This window comes from Pelobates fuscus, chromosome 4 (assembly GCF_036172605.1).
Source record: "Pelobates fuscus isolate aPelFus1 chromosome 4, aPelFus1.pri, whole genome shotgun sequence".
Classification (NCBI taxonomy): domain Eukaryota; kingdom Metazoa; phylum Chordata; class Amphibia; order Anura; family Pelobatidae; genus Pelobates; species Pelobates fuscus.
Genome location: NC_086320.1, coordinates 39441909 through 39467028, shown reverse-complemented (window position 1 = coordinate 39467028; position 25120 = coordinate 39441909). Strand labels below are relative to the sequence as shown.

At 41.7% G+C, this 25120-nt stretch overlaps 1 protein-coding gene across 2 annotated transcripts in view; it reads left to right on the top strand.

The window, feature by feature from the left end:
- Window positions 1-25120, top strand: part of COL14A1 (collagen type XIV alpha 1 chain) — a 135995-nt gene that overhangs the window by 74351 nt on the left and 36524 nt on the right. For both annotated transcript variants that reach the window (XM_063451104.1, XM_063451103.1), the window contains 10 exons: window positions 452-591; window positions 1670-1793; window positions 2446-2589; window positions 3061-3225; window positions 6182-6220; window positions 13502-13640; window positions 15674-15816; window positions 16572-16681; window positions 17850-18008; window positions 21962-22039. In XM_063451104.1, coding sequence (XP_063307174.1) covers window positions 452-591; window positions 1670-1793; window positions 2446-2589; window positions 3061-3225; window positions 6182-6220; window positions 13502-13640; window positions 15674-15816; window positions 16572-16681; window positions 17850-18008; window positions 21962-22039 — 1241 coding nt within the window. The remainder of the gene's footprint in view (window positions 1-451; window positions 592-1669; window positions 1794-2445; window positions 2590-3060; window positions 3226-6181; window positions 6221-13501; window positions 13641-15673; window positions 15817-16571; window positions 16682-17849; window positions 18009-21961; window positions 22040-25120) is intronic.

The following is a 25120-nucleotide window of genomic DNA, read 5'->3' as shown; positions in this document are numbered from 1 at the left end:
CAAGGGACCTTTAGCTAAGGTTTCAAAACCCCATTAACAAGACGGACCAGCACAGACGGGCTCCTTAATTTCTCTTCTATTTGATACAATATGAGAGTATTGAGTGAGTAGGCTTGGATGAGCCTTGCAATACATATATTTTCTACCCTCTCATTAAGTCTGCTTGCCAGGTACCAATTGATGGTGACATCCAGTAGAACATTATTTGCAGTAGCATTATTTGCAGATCCCATTTCTATTTCTTTAACCCCTTAAGGACACATGACGTGTGTGACATGTCATGATTCCCTTTTATTCCAGAAGTTTGGTCCTTAAGGGGTTAAAACATACTCACATTTTATATTTAGGCATTTAAAAACATTGAGACATTTGACAAAATGAACAATTTGTATCTATTCATATAAAATATATGAATATGGAAATTAATGAAGTGTTTGTCACATTTTGCCAGTGTGCAAGAATGCCAAAGCAGATCTAGTATTCCTGGTGGATGGATCATGGAGTATCGGTGATGACAACTTCAACAAAGTTCTTCGTTTCCTGTATAGCACTGCAGGAGCTTTCCATGAAATTGGTCCTGAAGGAACACAGGTTAGTGCTGCTAAGTTTACACTATAGGATATACAGAAAATGATTGTACTGCTAATATGTTTTTGTTTTTTTTATAACAAACCTATTTTATGTTTATACCTGTTGCAGAAGTGTGCTATATTTAAATGGGTAATAAAGCACTGGTTTTAGATGGAGTAAGCCTTGTTGACATGGCACTCCCATAAAAAAAGATTTAAGAAAGGAAGAAAGCAAAAACTTACCTTAGATCCCTCAACAAGGCAAAGTTCTCCCTGCAGCCCAATCCTCCAACAGTGAAGTCACTACTCCTCACTGAACGGGGAGGAACATCCCGGAGGAAAGGACCAGGGACAACTTAGACGGCAAGTCGTGTCCTACAACATCTTACCTTGTAGGAATCTCCCTAATATATACATACATACAGGATTGCTTACTGAAGTATGAATTATAATTAAATGGACAATCTACTGCCCAAATAAAACATAAATCACTATTTGGTTGATATACCCCCAATGAAAACACGCATGCATTTAATTATGCATTTTATTCATTGGGAGTGTATATACATTCAGCTTGCAAAAACTGCAGATCTCTTGTCTGTAGCCTTTGGAAGCCCTCCCCTTATAACTCCACCCAGACTTTCTGTGGCTGTCCAATCACAGACTTCCCAATGCAGCTCAATGAAACGTCTTTGCAAGGCAGGTGCTCTGAGCATTTGCTGCCTCTCGAGTTTAGCTCCACTGAGCTAAGCAACCAGGAAGTAACAGGATCGATTGCCTTCTTGATTAAAAGTCAGGGGGGGTGTAACAAAGTTATTTTATAATAAGGCCAATCTCTGTTGAAAACTGCACTTTTTTTGACACATAAAGAACTGCAGCAAGCTAATGTGTCTTATTTGTTTGGAGTGTTACTTTAATTTCAAATTTAAGGTTACAATAGTCGAACTGGAATACCATCCACGTTAGCTATGTTTTCAGTTCCTGTTTGCTTTAAAATTTGAAATTCACTTTGAATTCCTGGCAAAATTTGAAATTCACTTTGAATTCCTAGTTATAGAATAACTCTGATAAATATATGTTTTGTTATTTTCTATTTCCAGGTTGCAATTGCTCAATTTAGTGATGATGCAAGGACAGAGTTTAAACTAAATTCGTACACTTCCAAAGAATCCCTTCTGGGCGCGATTCGGCAGATTGCGTACAAGGGTGGAAACACGAAAACAGGTGAGTAATAAACATCCCACACGTTCTCCTCCTGCTTCATTCATCTATTTCTAGATCAGATAAAGGAAACATAGAAAGAAGAGATGTATAAACTTGGCATGAGATAAGATAAAATCCCTGCTTTTCTGTAAATGACAACATGTTCTGTTTTATTTCCCAGCTTTTATTTAATTACATTTGCAATCTTCATTAGATTAACACTGTCACTATTGTTTATAGTATCTTATGAAATCTTTTTTTTATTATGTAGTTAGCAACTACAAACTTTTAAAATATTGTTACATGTGCTACATCTGTATATTTCAAACATTTCGGATTTCCCCTTTGTCAATGCAAAATTGTTCTTTCGGAATTGACAAAGAGGAAACCCTAAATGTTTGTTTCTTTTTGGTCTTTCAAATAAATTGTATGTAGCACTCCCTGTGCACATTTAGCATCTAGCTGTTCTTCCTTGATTTCTTCATTTTTCGTACTTTGTTTCGTACATTCTAATGTGGATGGAGAACTTATATTTAACTCAGGACTGCTTTTCTATAGTAAGACTGGTCTCCCTTCTGCCCCTCACACAAAGACACTGAAAAAAAATCTTTACTTTTACTCATGACCATTTTCAAAAAATAAACAGAATTCTTTTTGAAATCTTATTTTACAGGGAGAGCCATTAAGCACGTTCGAGATGACTTGCTTACTCATGAATCTGGTATGAGAAAAGGTGTTCCGAAAGTACTGGTGGTGATCACAGATGGACGGTCTCAAGACGAAGTGAACAAGCTTGCCAAAGATTTACAAATGGAAGGTAAAGAATCAATATCACACAAAGGGACATGTTTTAAGCCATAGACACCATTAATCCGATTAAAAAAAAACTGCTCAGGGCTCCATAGCTCAGGGGTTAGAGCACTGGTCTTGTAAACCAGGGGTCGTAAGTTCCAATCTCACTGGGGCCTCTTACACTCCCACATCACACTCTTTACAAGTCAATCACATTTTCTTTTGGAATAGCCTTCCAGCTGAAGTGGTAGAGGTTAACACAGTGAGGGAGTTTAAGCATGCGTGGGATAGGCATAAGGATATCCTAACTATAAGATAAGGCCAGGGACTAATGAAAGTATTTAGAAAATTGGGCAGACTAGATGGGTCGAATGGTTCTTATCTGCCGTCACATTCTATGTTTTGATGCTGATTTTCACAGGGAGAAGAATAATTATTTCTGTAACTCCATTCTGCAATGACAGTGTTAATGTTATGTATTTTATCTTCATTCTAGGCTCCAGTATTTTTGCTATTGGTGTAGCAGATGCGGACTACGCAGAGTTAGTTAACATTGGCAGCAAGCCCAGCGAGAGGCATGTTTTCTTCGTCGATGACTTTGATGGTTTCAAGAAAATTGAAGATGAACTGATCACCTTTGTTTGTGAGACGGCCACAGCAAGTTAGTAGCAGTTTTTCTGCTCGTATTTTTTTTGTGCTGTTAAAAACTAACTTTTGAATGACGTAAGGGTAGATCCCACAGGCACTGATGGTTAAAGGGACTTTGTCATAACAAATATTAGCGCTGTGAATCCTAGTTATAAATTGTACCAACCACAAACTGACTGACGGACAAATGTATAGATACAAATCTCTGTACATTGATAAACTTCCAGGATCAATCGTGCCCTTGCCTTGAACAATTTCAACTAAACAAAAACACATGTAAAGTGTCTTGGCACTTTTAGAGATATATAGTGTGAGATATAGGTACAAAGTGTCCCCCACTAATATACTAATACATAACAAAGCACCAATAACACATAACAGTGTTTCACACTACAAAGATATACTTAAAAAGTCTCAACAGCAAGATTCCATATGACTCAATTAGGTACCTAAGAAAAAACATATAAAAAATACATACCATAATAGAGTATAAGCAGAAACAGTCAAATAACTGCTGGAATCTAACTCACATAATGCAGAGCCGTACCAGGCTCTGTATGTCAAGCTCAAGGGTGCCTATACAGGCTCAACGAAATAATAGCTGATCCAGAGTTGATCCAGTGTGTAAAAATTGAATTTATTGAGAATATACAAAAAACTATATTGACATAAAAAATTATCTATATATATGGACATGGACATATGCCAAAAGTACACAGTGTAGCAATAAATTAAAATAAGGGATATATCCTAAAGTGCATAAAAAAGGATCACCGCTGGCAATATCAAACCTTACGACAAATAGTCTCTTATACTCTCTTCGATCTAAAAAAGGTCTTCTTCCATGGGCACATGCTTTTAGCAAGGGAATTAATAATTTGATGAACAATTTGCATGCTGACAGCGCTGGCAACTGGTCAGCCGCCACATTACAAGAGGTGAAAAAAAAAAAAAAAATTCTATAGGGGTCAATAAGACCCCCATATTACTATATTCTCCATCCCTTGCCCCCTGTCGTTAGAAAAGGTATCATCCTAAATTAACTGGGGGTGAGGGCATAGTCCCCCTCATGTCCCCACACACAGGAATTGTGTGTGGTTACTCTAATATTAATGGAGAAGGACCAAGTGTTCTCCCCCCGGCTCCCACCCACAGGTGATGAGGGGGGTCTTAATAGGACCCCCATAGAAAGTTTATTGAGTTTTATTCTCTTTACTTTTTTAATGTGTCGGCTGGCTAGCAAGTGCTGGCCGCCTGCCACATAATTAAGCCCCACTCCGCCGAAGGTTTTCTAACTAATTTCCCCCTGGCTGCTTGAGCTGCCTGTGAGCAAATAGTTCAGATCCGGCTGAAATCCTGACCAAATTAAAATCCATTCTGTTCGGGGCCTGAATTACAAAATCCAGACATTGTCGGATTCCAGGAACAATGTCTTGCATTCTGTATGGACTTCATTAAATAACCCTGTTGGTAAATACTTTGGGGTCTATTCACCGAACAGTGAGTTGCTATTACCTGAAAATTGTATTTGCTATATTTAGCAACACAAACAGAGAATATGAGAGCTCTCACAATAGGCAAACTCTCACAGAAACCTCATAAGGGCAGTGTATTTGATACCCTTCAGGGTGAACTACCACAACAAGAAGACATTGTCTTAAATTAGAGGGGCAAAGGTTTAAAAATAACATCAGGAAGTATTACTTTACTGAGAGGGTAGTGGATGCATGGAATAGCCTTCCAGCTGTGGTAGAGGTTAACACAGTGAAGGAGTTTAAGCATGCGTGGGATAGGCATAAGGCTATTCTAACTATAAGATGAGGTCAGGGACTAATGAAAGTATTAAGAAAATTGCGCAGACTAGATTGGCCGAATGGTTCTTATCTGCCGTCACATTCTATGTTTCTATGTTTCAAATGATGTATCTACAAAAATTCCCATATACTTTAATGGTAACTACGCTCTATGTTTCTATGTTTCTACAAATCTGCATTAGCCTTTTTACTCAGGTAGAGCCTAAGTAAAAGCATTGCAACATAAACAGAAAATATGAGACTGTGCAAAGGCTCTGAGAAACCTCCATAGTTTGCCTTTCTGTAAATCCTTGCTCAGATCTCAAAAATGTTTTTGCCCTCTCGTGCCATCTCAGAGGGAACCTGTAGCAGTTAGCTATATTTAGGCCAAACTAGGGAAGATGGGAATGTAGTGTTGAGCTGCTATCCACATATATCTACTTTGTTAAAAACACAAAGCGCTTTCAATTGCACAGAGAACTTTTCTCTATTATGTACTAAACCAGGCTTTTGCAACCTTTTGCAACCTTTTGCACTCCAGATGTTATAAGAGCAGTAAAAGCATTATGGGGAATGTAGTCCACTACATCTGGAGTGGCAAAGCCTGCCTAATTCTGTGCTAAACTAAGGCTGGTGGACATTAATTATCAGGTAAAGGAGCACTGCAGGCTGGTATCCCCAGTACACATGTGCAGGACTTTTTAATGCAATATTGAAAGTATAAAATACACACTGAAGGATAGACACACACACTTACTGACAGACACACACTGAAACGGACACATTTACACTCACACATATTTGCTCATATACTCACAAATTATTCTTTTTTTTAAAGTTTAATTTAAATCCACTCAGCCTCCCTAACTTTGGCAGAATGGATTCTTTCACTGGGGTCCAGTGGAGACAGGAGGAGGTGAGGAAGCTGTAATCTTCTTGCTCTGCTCCCTCCCGCACTGCTTAGTGTTGCCAGTGCTGGAGTGACTTCATATTCTGGCTCCCGGTTATTTACTTACTTTAAAATGTCTTTCTAGAAGATATGGCTTGCTGCTAAATTGATCTTACAGGTATACACAAGATACAAACTTTTCAAACATGTAAAAAAAAAATATGAAAATGTTAACTGAAAATGCATGTGTAGATTTTCTAAAATTGTATTCCTTATTCTTCCCTTAGCTTGTCCGTTGATGTTCATTCAAGGCCAGAGTGCATCAGGTATGGTTGTCTACAGTTCTCTGATGATTTTATTTGAAAGAATGAGAATGACATTTGATTTGTTGTTTGTGATGAGTTTCGTGCATATCTTATTCTTGTGTTATAGATTCTTTATACTCTATTATAGGTAAGGCATGTAGGTTGTAGTCTGTTACTGAAATCTATTTGTCATGTTCTTGTGTAGGTCAGATAAAAGACTTATGCCGGGGCTGACTTGAGGTTCTTTATTTTGAATCTTTGGCATGTTTAGACAAGGTAACTGTGGCAAAACCAACCTCGCCACGAAGCACTGGAGAAGCCTGGTTGCTTGCCTACTCCCTCTGGACTATGGCCCCATGTTAAACGCTGATATTTTCCCCTGCAGAAAGGCTTGTTCGTGCCTTTCTGCCTGGGCGTTCGGTAGATTGAATCTACCAAACCAACGCACGAATGGGGGACCACCTGGGCAAGGAGTGTGCCAGTGATTTATCTCCTAGAAGCTGCAGTTAACCGCAGCTAATTGGTGAACGCTGGGTGGCCGCTGTTTGTATAACCGAACACGTGGCAGCGGCCATATTAAACTCCCGAACGGCCAGCGGTGTTCAGCTCCAAATCTATGGAACTCAAAATGGACACTTATTTGCACGAATGCCACTGAGCTGCCGACCTCCCTTCTCCTGCAATTCATACGAACGCCGTCCGTTTGGTACTTTCCCTATGTGAGCAGTGTTACCCCAGATAGATATGCCATGGAGCTCATTCGTGTAACAAAAGCCTATGTGAAAGACTTTGGCTCCATGGCGATTGAACTGTATGTATGTCATCTGAGCGCCAATCGGTAATAATGTGCGCTTAGATCTCAGCTATCTGGGGATAGGTTGAATGTATAGGTTTTATGTAGTAATTGTAACACTGTGTAATTTTATGTATTTTTTACTAACATGTGGCTAATGGAGTTTTGCCTCTGTCCTTGGAGATAATTGGATAACTTCCCAATTATATCCAGGACAGAGAGGAGGGATTATAATGCATTGTGGGAGTATTTAAATGTGTAAGCTTGTGATTGGTCAATGTCCACTTTGTATCCCAGTTTTCCATCTGGTCCCCTAGGGTGTCCACCAGGTGGAAGACCTACATAAAAGCCGGGCAGGTAGCCCCAGTAAATCAGTTCTACTTCACCCTCAATCTGGAGTCCTGTCTCTTATTGGTGGAATCTGCTACAAGGGATTGCTATGCTCTGCATATTCCCTTGCTATAATCACTCCTAAGCTCTTGTAAGAGCTTGTTCCTGTCTTGCCCTCTGAAGGAGTCTATGGTGGTTATGGTGTCTGCTGCAGTGCTTGGAGTCCTCAGGAAGTGCTAGGAGCAACCATCAATGGAGATACCCAGTCGGGGTGCCCGTTGATCCATTACAGTAACAATAAGGGTAACAGGATAAAAAGGGAAAATAAACAATAAGGACAATGGGAGAAAGCAGAACCTATAAACTAGATTATAGGTATTAAAGTTAGAGGAAAACCTATAAGAGAAATTATAGGCTAGGAGGAAGGAGGGGAACCAATAAATACAATTACAGGTAAGTAAGAAAGAATAGTTATAGAAATAGAAGTTTAGGTAATATGCCCCAAAGCAGGTTTACAGGAAACCTAGAAGATAAATTATAGGTAACAGGCAATCATAATATAACAGTACAGAAATAATCAGAATATAATAAAGGCTTAAAGAATTACATGATTTTGCTATTTCATGACGAAAAGTCATGATTTTATAAAAGACACGGAGGCGAGTATTGCTTAACCCTTTCTTTACTGTCCACCAATAGCAGCAAAGTATATTAACAGTAAGAAAAAACAGTAACCATAGAGATAGGACACTCCCATATCCGGTCCCAGTATAATAGGCAGCACCTCCTCCTCCAATTCCTCTTTCTTTGGAGATGCTACCCGCCAACAGTAACCGGAAGTCAGGAAACAGTCCAGCACTAGAAGGGCCACGGCCCAGAGTCCTTGTTGATACAGGAACAGCGGATGCCCTCGAACATAGGCAAAACCGGGAACGAATGGTGAAACTTTAACCATAGGGAGTCCATCTCTTTGTCAACTCTTGAACTTCAGCTAACTTGTGGAAGTCCTGAGCATAGAGACGTCCTTCATGCGATGCGCTTAGAAGTGGATCAACCTGTGAAGACATAATGACAGGAGCCCAAAGGTTAAATCGGTACTAACACTATTTGCCCATGTCAAGATACGATACATTGGAAACCAAGCCACCCGTTAGTGTACCCCCATTCGTACCTGAGTCAAGAGTCCCCATGTATGTGAAGTGTCATGAGTCAGATGTACATATAAGTCATACATTCATGCAAGGCAATGTTATACTTACCGCCCGAAGCGAGAAATGACAGGGGGGGAAATTATATAAATAAGTAATAGGGAGGGGCAATACTCGCCTCCGTGTCTTTTATAAAATCATGACTTTTCGTCATGAAATAGCAAAATCATGTAATTTTATGTCAAGACACGGAGGCTCATATTGCTAGTTTAAAGCTGAGCAATAACCGACGAGAAAACGTGTGGCTGAGGTCGGAAGTAGAATTCCCTGAAGGTGGATTCTCTGGACCAGTCCGCCATCCTCATAAGGTCTTTCAGGCGTGCCCCCGAAGAGGCCATGGACGTGGCTGACGCCCCACGTGTGGAGTGGGCGCTAAAGATGGATGTATCCGCCCCCGCTTGCGACATAATCCACTTCACCCAACGAGCCAGAGTCGTGCTGGATACAGGGGTGAATGGTCGACGGGTAGCAAGGAAAAGTTGAGGCGTTGGGTCCGACCTATGGGCCTTCGTTCGAAGTTCGTATTCCTTCAAACAGGTCACTGGGCACAAAAGTGGGTTAGACGGAAAACACGGGTACGAGACTGAGCGTATGGCCGTCTTCATCCTTCTGGAGATATTGAATGTCACCCCATCCGGGGTGAAGGATCTCGCAGCATGGTCCAGGGCACGTACCTCCGAGACTTGTTTACATGAAATGAGGCAGAACAGGCATACCAATTTGGCAGAGAGTTGTTGCAAGGTGAGGTCCGAGTAGTATCGCCATCACAGGAGCCGCCACGGTAGCCAGGCACCAACCAACCCAAGCTCTCCAAGCGGTCCCATATGAGCGTCTAGTGCCGGGAGCCCATGCGTCAGCCAAGAGGCGTCGAGTTGTGTCCGAAACTCCTGGGACTTCCCAGGGTCCCCTGAAATTCTCCATGCCAGTAACCGTAATGATCCGCCTTGCCATTCCAGGCGGATAGGTTGTGGATCCACCAGGTCATCTCGTCTCGGGATTCCGAGTCCAGGGGGACCAAATCTGCATACGAGGCCCCTTTGCGAAGGTGTGCTATCTTCAGGCGTTGAAGAGCTCGGTAGTGGAGCGGAGCCGGGAACACCGCCTGGATGGACGAGGTCAGTAGTCCAATGAGTCATGCCAGGTGTCGCAACGACAGCTGGTGTCTCGTGAGGGCACGTCGTAGTTCCTTGTGGATTAAGCGTATTTTGGTTGGAGGGAGACTGAGAGACTCCGCCTCCGAGTCGACTGTGAACCCCAGGAACTCCATGTGTCGGGTCAGGGATAGGCAGGACTTCTCCCTGTTGAGCAAGAAACCTAGACGACTATCGGCCTTACCCCGCGACTGCGCAGCCAAGCCATGGCCGGTCGCATCAATTTGGTGAAGCACCACGGAGCAGACGAGAGTCCGAACGGGAGGCATGTGAATCGCCATGTTCCGCCTTTCCAGAGGAACCTCAGTAGGTCCCTGGATGACTCGGTCACCGGGACCGTTAGGTAGGCATCTTTGAGGTCTAACTTTGCCATCCAGTCTCCACGTAGGAGTAAGTCCCGAAGGAGGTGGATTCCCTCTATTTTGAAGTGTCGGTAGCGCACTATGGAGTTTAGGGCCCGAAGGTTTATAACTGGGCGCATCTGGGCGCCTTTCTTTTCCACCAGGAAAATGTTGCTGATAACCCCAGCATGGTTCAGTGGTGCCCGTTCTATCGCTCCTTTCATGTGGAGTGACAATAGTTCCTTGTCTATTAAGGCGCGGTTTGCCTTTGACATTACCATAGGGTGAGGGGGAGGAATGCGACCCGGGGAGTCTACCAATTCTATGTGGAACCCCTTTACCATGTTCACAACCCAGGCATCTGAGGTGATCTCTAACCAGGCATGTAAAAAATGACAGAGTCTGCCCCCTACACAGATATTGGAAAAAGCATGAATTAGGTGTGGTCTTACCGTAAGGGCGTCTGGAACCGGGGTTCCCTCTGAAGCTTCTGGAGTGCCATGGTCTTCCACGAGATGGGAAGAAAGGAGACTGGTGTCTCGTGTCCTGATAATGTGGCCTCTGGTTATAAGAGCCTCGTCCCGATCCTCGGGAGTTAAAATTAGATCGGCCGGACAGACGGCTCCTGAATCTGCCGGCCCTGGAAGAGACTCGTCCCTGAAATACTCTCCTCATGGAGGACTGGGCCTTGTCTAAGGCTGTGAAAGCACCTACAAAGCGCCCCAGATCCTTGATAAAGGAGTCTCCGAACAGCTGGCCCTGAGCGTCTTTGCCCGCCTCACTGAGGGCGAGGTTGGCCAGTTTGGGCTCGATTTTAAAGAGGATGGCTTTACGCCGTTCTATAGACAGGGAAGTGTTCACACTACCGGCTATGCAGATTGCCCTCTGCACCCAACCACGGAGTTCTTCCGGGTCAACCTGTCTGTTCTCAGTTCTGGCCATCTCGGCCAGGTCAAATAATTTTGCTAAGGGACCAAAAATGTCCAGGTGTTTGTCCTGGCATGACTTTAATGCAGATTCCAGACCCTTACGGGGATTCCAACCCCATCTTTGCAAGAAACTGCGTCATTTTAGGGTCTACAATAGGTTTGTCGCAGACTTTATTAGGGATAAGGGGTCTAGGGCATTCTGCCCTGAGCTTGTTGCGCGCCGTCTTGCTAAGAGGGCGCCTAACCCAGTTCTCAAGATATTTTGCTACATGGTCGGCTGGGAGCCATTCTGCCGACCTCGGGTGATGGAGAGCATCCGGGTCAAACATAGGTTCTCCAGCCGGGTCCATGAGAGTCGAACCCGCGGTAGCGGGAGAGTCACTGCGAGAGTCACTAATTACCAATCCTGGTAGGGTAGGGGCAAATGGGTCAGTGTCCTGCCCGTCCGACTCGTTCTTAGAGTCATCCCCGGACTCATCAATAGCCTCCTCACAAGACCCGATTTCTGAGTCGGAGTCGCACTCTGTAAGTGCTCTGGCACATTTCCAGTGCCGCGCCCGTTCTGCCTGGCGCGGAAAGGCTCTTTTGCGTGACACAGGCACGCTATCTTGGGTGGCTATTTTCACACCAGTCTTGGTGGTTCTGGAGGCGGGAGGGATCAGGTGTTTAGATTTGGCCTTAGCCTTTCTAGAGTCGCCCCCTGGGAGGTTTACAGAGGGATGCGCTAAGCATGTAGGTATGGCAGACGCTTCTGCGGGTACAGGTTGTGCCAATAAAGCCTGAGAAATAGTCTGAGACAGGGTTGCGGACATTGAGCCCATGGCGGCCATAATGGCGTCTGTGACTGAACGTTGCAGTGCTAAGGCCTGGGCATCATCCGGCACCGACATAGGGTCGCCCGCAGAAGAAGGGGGGCCAGAGCTGGCAGAGATAGGGTCAGCCAGCGCTTGGGGTATATCCCTATCCTCAGGGGAAAGAGGGGAGACAGGCCCTTTAGGTTTAGGCATAATAATATTAACTGAGGCTAAGGTCAGGTCCAAATAAAAAAAAAAAAAAAAATATATATATATATATATATATATATATGCAGGGAATATGCAGTATAATATGCAGTATAATATATAGGGAGACAACCAAAATATATACTGAGTAGTGAATAGAAAATAGAGCTGCTAAATATGTGGAGGATGCAACTAGCAGGAGTTAATCACCCCAGGCTAGGCAGTGTAAACAGAGGAAAAAGGAGGGAGCTCACCAGGGTCCAGACCGGCAGATAAGGAGAACGGAGGGAAAAAGAGCGCCAAAGTGACTGATAGAAAATGGCCGCCGGGGGGAACACATAAAACAGGTGAATCCAGCATTCGAATGAAAAATTCGAATGCAGCAATAGGAGAATAGGCAGGCAGACTGGTTCACATCAAACAGGTGAATCCAGCATTCGAATGAAAAATTCGAATGCAGCAATAGGAGAATAAGCAGGCAGACCGGTTCACATCAAACAGGTGAATGCAGTCAGGCGTTCGCATAGAAAATTCATAAACAACTATCAATGTAAAAGCCCTTTGGTGTGGCCTCTTATAGCACAATTCAGATGATCATCTTAGGCAGGTGTGAGAGACTGAGCTTAGACTAGTGGTTAGGGAGGCCACTAGTGGTGGAAAACAGGTATTGGAGTAAATAAAACAGATGAAAAGAAATATGTTGGGTTGTCAGGATAGAATCCTGACACTATTAATCAATTAACAACTTGCCTAATATGGCCATGTGACCCCTGCTCACCATAAAATTTACAATACATGTTCTAAGACATGTTCTAAGACATGTTCTAAGACAGCAGTGACAGTATGCACCATAGCCACTTAATATGTATTGGATGCAGTTCCTTCAGTTTTGATCAAACGGTTTTAAGTGGTTTTACAAAAACTGGTTGATCTACCAACAACGATGATCCTCCAACACAGTTTGGGGTGTCATACGAAGAAAGTTCACCTTCCTTTTTACGGATCTAAAATATTTGTTTGGATAGATGAGAGTCTGCCCTAGTGAATCACCATTAACCCTATCAAAAGCTGAATCCACAAAGGCTCTCTGTGACAGGAGTCCAGACACCACAACCACTGCAATAATTCAGGGGTTATTGTGCTTAGAGTGACTTTTTAATGATGTGCAAACCATCACAAACATCTAAATCTGATTAATCTGAAAAGGAAAATAAAGTACCTAAGCTAAAATAATTCACCTAATATAATAAACACATTTTAACCATGTAAGTTTTTGTGATGGGGTTTTGCTCCTGAACAAGATAACATAAAAAATAAAACAAAACTAATTATTAGAGCATTTTACTATATTGAATAGGTATCAGTTATAATTTGTATTTAACCCCTTAAGGACCAAACTTCTGGAATAAAAGGGAACCATGACATGTCATACATGGCATGTGTCCTTAAGGGGTTAAAGGCCTGCACATGATATGCAGGTGAAGGTGTGTTGTAAATAATTCGACAACAAACATTGAATTGTGAAATAACATTGTACGCTATATTGCAGGATTTAAAATGATGAATGTGTTTGGTCTGGTGGAGAAGGAATATGCAGCTATGGAAGGAGTCTCCATGGAACCCGGAACGTTCAATAACTTCCCCTGCTATAGACTACACAAAGACGCACTGGTCTCACAGCCTACCAAGTATGTACCGAAATAAGCAAGTTATAATGGAATTAATTTATGGCAAAGTTAATTATTTATATGAAAATGATGGATTTATATAAAATAAATTGAATCATGAGAAGAGCAACCTATAATACAGAGGAAAATAATTCATTGCCCAGTGTCCAAGCTTTCATGGGGCCCAAAAATGCTCGCCATTTTTCTGCTATCTTAAGGTTTGCTTTTCTCCCACACAGTTGAGCATCCAACAACCTGGGTACAAGTTTAAAAGTGAAGTCTACATGACGTCAGTGCAAGCAAGAGGCTGGTGTCTCATATCACCTAATGTTGTGGCGATGTCCTGATATCATATAGTAAAAAACACATTGCACCAATACTAAGCCTCCAATGAGATCTTATCTAGATAGGGAGGATAATGTACTGACATTGAGACAGAGATAAGGGCCATAGTGTAAAAAGAATGGAGGATAATGGAATGACCACGCATAAAGGGTCAAGATAAAAGGAATCTGACATGGAGGAAGAGAAATATAAGGGCTCTGACCATGCAGGAAGCTGGCTTAAAGGACCACTCTAGGCACCCAGACCACTTCAGCTTAATGAAGTGGTCTGGGTGCCAGGTCCTTCTAGGGTTAACCCATTTTTTCATAAACATAGCAGTTTCAGAGAAACTGCTATGTTTGTGAATGGGTTAAGCCTTCCCCTATTTCCTCTAGTGGCTGTCTCACTGACAGCCGCTAGAGGCGCTTGCGTGATTCTCACTGTGATTTTCACAGTGAGAGCACGCAAGCGTCCATAGGAAAGCATTATGAATGCTTTCCTATGTGACCGGCTGAATGCGCGCGCAGCTCGTGCCGCGCGTGCGCATTCAGCCGACGGGGAGGAGAAGAGGAGGATCGGAGGAGGAGAGCTCTCCGCCCACCGCTGGAAAAAGGTAAGTTTTAAACACTTTCCCCTTTCCAGAGCCCGGCGGGAGGGGGTCCCTGAGGGTGGGGGCACCCTCAGGGCACTCTAGTGCCAGGAAAACGAGTATGTTTTCCTGGCACTAGAGTGGTCCTTTAACAGGAGTATTGGATAAGAGCATCAGCCTTCAGGGAGGGAGGGTAGGATGACAATATTGTGTCTGAGAAAGGAAAACATCACTATTACTTGTATATGGCCAGGTACACGGGAATGGTAAAATGGCAATGATGGAGGGTAATTTGAGAAGGCTGTATATGGGAGAATGGAATATTTAGGAGCTTAGCATGGAGGGAGAATAAGAAAGCATAAGGGTAAGTAGCATGGATACAATATTTTGTAATTGGAATTCAGATGGAGTGACATTTCTAAATGGAGATTTAATGGGGACCATAGACGTTGTCTGATCCCCATTAACATTACAGATTTCTCTTACGACAAGTTCACCAAACAAAAAAAAAAACATATCAGATTTGTTGAAAATAACTTGATGAAGCCAAGATAGATGCAAATGTAACAACAATAATTGTTTAACTAGAAATTATATATGTTGCTGTATTTGAAGTATGATTTTAGATGAGATACTATTATTATTTCAATGTGATCATTTACAGAGGTTTACACTGGTACCACAGTTACAGCACTAACTACTGTTGGTTCTCAGTGTTAACATATATATAATTGTACAACAAACACAATGTAGCAGCAGTTTGTTACTGTTTGTTAATGTCTAATTTTTCATCTATCGTATGTGAAACCATTATTCTGTGTATGTATATCCTATTTTATGTTTAACAATGTATTAGTATGTACTATACAAAGTCAACTTATAAAACGTGTAACTGAATCAATAATCTCTGGTGGTTTTCCTAGCCAGATGGCCCAGTGATATAGCAGATTCCTACTGACCAAATTTGGGACTGAAAAATCCAATGGGGAAAAAAAACAAAAAAACAAAAAAAACAGGCAGTCAAAACTTTCCAAATTAGATCAGACTAAGGATAAATTGATGCCATTTCCATTTGACAGTCCTCCCCTCACCCCGCGTTTGTTAAAACTCTCTTATAAAACTGGATCTTCCGCTGTCACAGATTCGTTCATCCAGAGGGACTACCTTCGGACTACACAATTTCCTTCCTATTTCGAATACTTCCTGACACACCAAAAGAACCGTTTGCTCTGTGGGAAATCCTAAACAAGGATTACGAACCATTGGTTGGCGTTATACTTGATAGTACGTATTTTGTATTTGATATTAGAAACAAACGTTTGGTTGTGCTACCACGCTATACTGTAGATAATTATTAACATCTCACCACATTTACTTAGATTCCTAACTGACTCTTCTGATCAAATCTTAACTCTACTGTTTTCCTGCAATCTGCTTATATAGATAAACATTGCAACTTCTAGTCTGCCAATGCTCAGCTAATCAATCCCTTGCTATTATTACCCACTGCGGAGTTCACTAACTGGACAACGTGGAGAATCAACACAAGAATCCCAAATTCAAAGTCAAAATAATGAACTTTGAACAATTGCCGAGTTGGAAATTTTTTGTAAATACCTACGAAAACGGTTTGTTGTAAAATATCTTAAATTCCAGAAACCACACGGCCTGAACTCATTTTGCAGACAAAAAAAATTAGATTTTGTGTCACATTCTAATTAATTTTACTGGAAAAAATACCTGTTGTCACGGAAAAATTCCTTACCCATAACATCTGCTCTGTCTCGTTTATTCTGTAAAAATTAAACATAACTTCATTAAGAAATTATGCAATAATATATCTGTAGCTATTTTTTAATCAATTTATTTCATGAATATCTATTTATTTTAAGAAATGTGATTGTTAAATTAATCATTTATTTTTTATTGACTTTCTCACTCATATTTTGTTGTATGTGTTTTGATAAGGTTTTAAATGAATCATATGCGATTGCTTATTCTTATTATTTGTATTTACCTTTAACAATATCTTTGTACAGATAGTGGAAAAACTCTAACTTACTTTAACTACGACCTTAACGCACAATTTCAAACAATCACTTTTGATGGGCCCGAAATTAGGAAAATATTTTATGGAAGCTTTCACAAGGTTAGTTTTCATCCAATACGTTTTTCTAAATTTCACAGCAGCCAAGAATTCTTCTTTTGGTCTTTCTTAAAAAATGTGACATTTCAGCCAAAAATAAACTGTCTCTTCATGGATTCCAAAATTATATTGATTGTTAAACCACCTCAGATTCAATTAACCAATGCAGGCGCTACATAAATTATGTCACATAAATGCAAAGTCAACAAATATAGCTCTTTGATAAACTGTTCATTGGCAGGACTGTACGACAACCATTGAGACTTGAGAAAAGGAGATAACACCTTTAGTAAAAATAAACTAAATAAAGCGTTAATTTCTGAGAGAGGTTGAAATGTGACAATGAAGAAATGCCTTTAATATTGGCCAAATCTCTGCAATCTTGAAGTCATTAAAGAATCGAATTCCCTGTTCTTGGCAGCATAGGGTATTATTTTAAAATGGCAACAACTGAGATGTATAGAAGGTTAAAAATGATGGCTTTGAGGTTTTTTTTATCTCATCTAAACTCTTAAGGGGTGTATTCACAAAACAGATAATCAATGTAAAAGTATACAGAAAATAACTGGACCAAATGAAGGAATGATGAACAGGTTTTTTTCCAACATGTATCTATTTGACTACATTTTGCAATTTGAAAAGTCAGCGATTTGTGAATAACCCCGTGGCAATTATTGATAATGTTATGCGTGTGTGTATATAGCATCTGATTTTTTTATGTATTATTGAAGGTGTGCCCAAAAGGTAGAACCCCAGATATTGTGAAACGAAAACTCCCATGATGCTTTGTATGTCTTTAGAATGCCTTTAGAATGACAAAGTATCATGGAAGCTGTAGGTTTAATACAGCTGGGGGTCTACCTTTAGGCCCTCCTGTATTATTGTATATGTTTATATACAATATATAATCCCTCCACGATATTTTCTTTTTAGACAATTGTACTACAAATCCCCACAAACACTTGGCTTTCTTTTTATTCATAGTATGTGTATTATTTATTACTAGGGGCTTCTAACTTCAGTGCGTTAGATGTTTTGGGTTATTTGTCTGTAAATTCTTAACCTGCCATCATATCGAAGTCAGAGGTGACACGTGTCTGCACTAGATGTATTTTAATTAGCTGTGTAACTATTCCAAAACAATTAGTCTTCATTATTTTTTTTATTGCAGATTCACATCGTTGTAACAGCAACCAGCACAAAACTAGTGATTGACTGCAAACAGATTGCAGAGAAGCCAATAAATACAGCGGGAAACATTACAACTGACGGCTTGGAAGTTCTGGGTAGAATGGTCAGGTCGAGAGGACCAAAGGATAACTCAGCCCCAGTAAGTGACATTAATGTGACGGTGACCAGGATTACAATAACATGTTCATATGTTGCAGCATAAAATGTTGCAAAACACATTACAACGTTGTGAATTTAGTCACTAGTAAACAAATACGGCTACCACTGATCCTCTTCTAAGCAGTGCATACCAGGCTGCTGCCACTGATCCTTCTCTAAGTAGTGCATACCAGTCTGCTGCTACTGATCCTCCTCTAAGCAGTGCATACCAGTCTGCTGCCACTGATCCTTCTCTAACTAGTGCATACCAGTCTGCTGCCACTGATCCTCCTCTAAGCAGTGCATACCAGTCTGCTGCCACTGATCCTCCTCTAAGCAGTGCATACCAGTCTGCTGCCACTGATCCTCCTCTAAGCAGTGCATACCAGTCTGCTGCCGCTGATCCTTCTCTAACTAGTGCATACCAGTCTGCTGCCACTGATCCTCCTCTAAGCAGTGCATACCAGTCTGCTGCCACTGATCCTCCTCTAAGCAGTGCATACCAGTCTGCTGCCACTGATCCTCCTCTAAGCAGTGCATACCAGTCTGCTGCCGCTGATCCTCCTCTAAGCAGTGCATACCAGTCTGCTGCCACTGATCCTCCTCTAAGCAGTGCATACCAGTCTGCTGCCACTGATCCTCCTCTAAGCAGTGCATACCAGTCTGCTGCCACTGATCCTTCTCTAAGCAGTGCATACCAGTCTGCTGCCACTGATCCTTCTCTAAGCAGTGCATACCAGTCTGCTGCCACTGATCCTCCTCTAAGCAGTGCATACCAGTCTGCTGCCACTGATCCTCCTCTAAGCAGAGCATACCAGTCTGCTGCCACTGATCCTCCTCTAAGCAGTGAATACCAGTCTGCTGCCACTGATCCTCCTCTAAGCAGTGCATACCAGTCTGCTGCCACTAATCCTCCTCTAAGCAGTGCATACCAGGCTTCTGCCACTGATCCTTCTCTAACTAATGCATACCAGTCTGCTGCCACTGATCCTCCTCTAAGCAGAACATACCAGTCTGCTGCCACTGATCCTCCTCTAAGCAGTGCATACCGATCTGCTGCCACTGATCCTTCTCTAACTAGTGCATACCAGTCTGCTGCCACTGATCCTCCTCTAAGCAGTGCATACCAGTCTACTGCCACTGATCCTCCTCTAAGCAGTGCATACCAGTCTGCTGCCACTGATCCTCCTCTAAGCAGTGCATACCAGACTGCTGCCACTGATCCTTCTCTAACTAGTGCATACCAGTCTGCTGCCACTGATCCTCCTCTAAGCAGTGCATACCAGTCTGCTGCTACTGATCCTCCTCTAAGCAGTGCATACCAGTCTGCTGCCACTGATCCTTCTCTAACTAGTGCATACCAGTCTGCTGCCACTGATCCTCCTCTAAGCAGTGCATACCAGTCTGCTGCCACTGATCCTCCTCTAAGCAGTGCATACCAGTCTGCTGCCACCGATCCTCCTCTAAGCAGTGCATACCAGTCTGCTGCCGCTGATCCTCCTCTAAGCAGTGCATACCAGTCTGCTGCCACTGATCCTCCTCTAAGCAGTGCATACCAGTCTGCTGCCACTGATCCTCCTCTAAGCAGTGCATACCAGTCTGCTGCCACTGATCCTTCTCTAAGCAGTGCATACCAGTCTGCTGCCACTGATCCTTCTCTAAGCAGTGCATACCAGTCTGCTGCCACTGATCCTCCTCTAAGCAGTGCATACCAGTCTGCTGCCACTGATCCTCCTCTAAGCAGAGCATACCAGTCTGCTGCTACTGATCCTCCTCTAAGCAGTGCATACCAGTCTGCTGCAACTGATCCTCCTCTAAGCAGTGCATACCAGTCTGCTGCTACTGATCCTTCTCTAACTAGTGCACACCAGTCTGCTGCCACTGATCCTCCTCTAAGCAGTGCATACCAGTCTGCTGCCACTGATCCTCCTCTAAGCAGTGCATACCAGTCTGCTGCTACTGATCCTTCTCTAAGCAGTGCATACCAGTCTGCTGCCACTGATCCTTCTCTAAGCAGTGCATACCAGTCTGCTGCCACTGATCCTCCTCTAAGCAGTGCATACCAGTCTGCTGCCACTGATCCTCCTCTAAGCAGTGCATACCAGTCTGCTGCTACTGATCCTTCTCTAAGCAGTGCATACCAGTCTGCTGCCACTGATCCTCCTCTAAGCAGTGCAAACCAGTCTGCTGCCACTGATCCTCCTCTAAGCAGTGCATACCAGTCTGCTGCTACTGATCCTTCTCTAAGCAGTGCATACCAGTCTGCTGCCACTGATCCTCCTCTAAGCAGTGCATACCAGTCTGCTGCCACTGATCCTCCTCTAAGCAGTGCATACCAGTCTGCTGCTACTGATCCTTCTCTAAGCAGTGCATACCAGTCTGCTGCCACAGATCCTTCTCTAAGCAGTGCATACCAGTCTGCTGCCACTGATCCTTCTCTAAGCAGTGCATACCAGTCTGCTGCCACTGATCCTTCTCTAAGCAGTGCATACCAGTCTGCTGCCACTGATTCTCCTCTAAGCAGTGCATACCAGTCTGCTGCTACTGATCCTTCTCTAAGCAGTGCATACCAGTCTGCTGCCACTGATCCTCCTCTAAGCAGTGCATACCAGTCTGCTGCCACTGATCCTTCTCTAAGCAGTGCATACCAGTCTGCTGCCACTGATCCTCCTCTAAGCAGTGCATACCAGTCTGCTGCCACTGATCCTCCTCTAAGCAGTGCATACCAGTCTGCTGCCGCCGATCCTTCTCTAAGCAGTGCATACCAGTCTGCTGCCACTGATCCTCCTCTAAGCAGTGCATACCAGTCTGCTGCCACTGATCCTCCTCTAAGCAGTGCATCAGGCTGTTGCCAGAGATCCAGACAGTTAGACTGTAGGCTACTCAGGGAACCCATCAATTCACACTGGCGGAAGCACAATTAACCAGCAACAAAAAACACAATAAATTTTATATTAGAGGGATATGGCTACAGGAGCTAACCATGCAGCATGTATTAATATGAAATAAAACACAAGTTCTTTTTCATGGGTTTCATTAGGACAGCTTTCTGGAGATTGCTTGAAGCTAGTTGACATTCTGAGTACAATAATGTCTTTCACTGGAAAACCCACTCAAAAAAATTCCTACAATTCATGTTGTTTGTTGGGCAATACATTTACATGTATTATTTTCTGCTATCTTTCTAACCGTGTAAGATTCACAATATGTTAAAACAAGTGTGGCTGCAACCCACTGGATAGAAAATAAATAATTGATGATTCGAGGCAGAATGGACAGAAGGAGCATTGTATGTGTTTTGCTTTTTGGTAACAATTATCATGAAAGTTATTACAAATAAAGAGAGATTGTCAAAAAGAAACCAAGAAATGGCCACATCCCATCAACAAGCACAACAAAATTACAGCTTCTAAAGACTTTATTATATGACTAGAGGAAGTCTGTTCTCCCCCTCACCCCCATTTTTTTCTAGACTGCTGCGTAATATTGGCACTGCCCACTCATTGAAAAATGTTTTTGTCTGCTAAGAATGGATGGCACCAATGGTAGTGTCAAACGAATACTAAATATAAATACTATCTTACAGAAACCCTATAACGTTATTAATACAAACCTGTAGTGCCCCTATCTCTAGTTATATCAAGGACCACTTCCCACTTGCCATAAAAGTTAATAAAATAAATAATTCACTTACCTTTTCCCAGTGCCAAGGCTCTCTTGGTGGTGCTCACCTCTCTCCGACTCCCGTGATGTCATAGAGGAGGCATGGCTTATTCTGTTCATGGTCCAATCCAATGTCCCTCACAGAGAAAATAATAAAAATATTTGGCATTGACAGGATCTACTAAATCAGAATACACATTTACTGATTAAATATCTATATGTCTTCATTGTATTGTATTCATGGCTTTTACATTGTATGTCTTAAATCGTGTCTTTCTGTTTTAACTTTAGTTCCAACTACAAATGTTTGATATTGTTTGCACGACATCTTGGGCGAGTCGAGATAAATGCTGCGAGCTTCCTGCATTGGTGAGAACTTAAATTATTTCTTACATTTTAATGACAAAAGGAGTCAAATTGGCTAATATAGCTAAATAACACTCAGAGCTTCTTTGCATCGGCCTCAGCATTATTGCAAATAAATTGCAAATGAGCTATCTGTAGAATCTGGATTTCAAGGGCAAAGCGGGTGAGGTTGTCATACTACAAAATATATTTTTTATGACTGTCACACTGCGGAGTGCCATGCAAAAGCATCAAATCTTGGAATATTGCACAGACAAAAAAATGTCTGGAACATTGCTAACAGTATTTCAGAAAGTGGAAAGAATTATTTGGTTATATAAAGTTCAGTAGATGGAGTCCTGGGAAAGTAGAAAGACAGAACTTTAATACTAAAATAAATATGTTAAGTATTAGTAACCCTTTGATAACTAGGGCCTTGATTTAATATTGATTTAATATTTGTTTTACAAATTATTTAATATTTCTACATAACCTTTTAAAAACAATTTAATGTTGTGAAAAATATTTAGTTTTTGTGATTTTTAAAAAATATATTGATACATGTTTTTATATTATATATGTATTTTGCTATTTTAAGGTTTTGAAAACAATTATTTTGAAAGCTTATCAAGAAATATTAAATAATTTGAAAAGCGTATCCAACAATATTAAATTGAGGCCTATGGCAGATTACAAATAACTAAAGGGATTTAATCACATTTGTATGACAGCCTTGGGTAGTGAAATATAGTTTACTTGTCAAATTAAATCAAACCAATCTGCATTCCTGGATTGCATGTAAACCATTTCTGGGGAACAACATTAAAACCTTCTGCTTCACTGAGGCTGTTTGAAGCGGTAGGGTTTTCACTTGAGTTGTGTAACTATCCAGCCACAACATAGGCTCATAGTCACAGGTTTTGGTGATTCTGAGATGCCTTTTGTGCCCACCATGGAAGTATGTCAATGTTTGCATGGTAAAAACCCATGTGGATAAGAAAAAACTTTCTTAAGCAGTATCCCTTCCAGAATCCGATGAACCTTATTGGATGAGTGCCTTCAAATGAAAATACACCTTATAAATACTTCTCCAGCCTCAAAGTTATTCAACCTCCTGAATAGAATCCCTCACAACAGCACAAATATGCAAAACAGGTGTTGTCTCAAGCACACCTGATTAAACTAATCAAGGGCTTCATTAGCTGGAACACTTAAAATACCGTAACTGGCTAGGGGTTTGTTGAGTGTCGCGTTTGAATGCATGTTAGAAATAAGTCAAAAGAATGGTCCACAAAGTTAAGAGAAAAGATCATTGCCCTTCACAAACAAGAAACAGGATACAAAAAGAATACAAAAAAATAGTGAAGGCACTGAATGTTACTACACTACCTGGATGGGGCAGAAAAAATAAGCTATCAATGGCTGCTTTGCATCCTGTAGCACTGGGAACCTGCAGCATGTGGAAGGCAAGATTGATTAATTACAGTATCAGGATATCCTAGGAGAAAATGTCATGCCGTCTGTGAGGAAGCTGAATCTTGGGCGTCATTGGACCTTCCAGCACTACAACAATCCCAAACATACCTCAAATTCCACCAGCAAAAGAAGTGTTGGAAAATTCTACAGTGGCCATGACTTGAACTCCATAACAAACCCAAGAATAGTATTGAACTGGAGGCTATTGCTCATGAGCAATTAGCTAAGATTACTCAGGAATGCTGCCAGTAGCTGGTGTCTAACTATGCATCTTGTTTGCAAAAGGGTGCTCTACTAAGTACTAGAGATACTTGCTATGACGGCGTTAAATAATTTTGATAAAAAATAAAAGTACTGATATTCCTGAATGGAATATACAGAAAGAAGAGGGAGTTGGACTAATCCAAAGCAGCTCAAACTGGAAAATATAGGAATTCACCAAAAACCTATACAGACAATAGCAGAGATAGCACCATAGACTGTGGTGCATAGAATCCAGGAGCTAGCTGGTGATAATAGCTCAAATAAATACTGTATCTTTAAAATAATGAGTGTAATAGGATAAAACAGGATAGAGTTAATATGCAGCAGATATGTCCAGATAGAGTTTGTGTGGTGCAGATATCCTTATCCCTGGTAAAGAGATATGGACCGTCGCGGAGGAGGCCATGCTTCCTCAATGATATTGTAGGAGATGGAGAGGTGAGCAGTCAAAAGGGAGGATCTGCACTACAAACAGGTAAGTGTGGAACTGGTTCCACATACTGGTGTGCTTCACAAACAGTGATTTTTTCATATCTCTTTATCCTAAGAAAAGTATAGTGTTTGGTGATCATTTACCCTGGGTTGGTGTTCTACCAGGGATAAGGATATCTGCACCAAACAAACTCTATCTGGACATATCTGCTGCTTATTCTGGATTCTATGCACTACAATCTATGGTGCTATCTCTGCTGTCGAATAATTTTGAGACTGGCAAAGTCATTACAAGTTGCATTTTCAGTTGAATTTGGGGAAACCACTTGAAGCATTCATTGTGTTGAGCTATTTCACTGTTTTTGTTTGATTTGTTCATTGCAAACAGCTGAGAGTCTGTAAATTTTGACAATAAACCTGATTTTCAATGGGGGTTGAATAATTTTGATTACAACTGTATGCATTAAATAATAACAATCCATACTCCACACACCTATCCCTAGTTATATTAAGGTTACTCCCCCACTCGATTTGCCATTGAAATTAATTAAATAAATTATTTACTTACCTGTTTTCAGTGCAGATCCTCCCTTGGGGCTGCTCACCTCTCCATCTCCTACAATGTCATTGAGGAAGCATGGTCCCCTCTGCGACGGTCCAGTCCAATGCTTTATGGAGGATAGGAGTAACATGTATTTGTGTTAAATTATTGCTTAAAGGAACACTATAGTCCCCTAAATTACTTTAGCTAAATAAAGCAGTTTTAGTGTATAGATCATTCCCCTGCAATTTCACTGCTCAATTCACTGTCATTTAGGAGTTAAATCACTTTGTTTCTGTTTATGCAGCCCTAGCCACACCTCCCCTGGCTATGATTGACAGAGCCTGCATGAAAAAAAAAACTGGTTTCACTTTCAAACAGATGTAATTTAC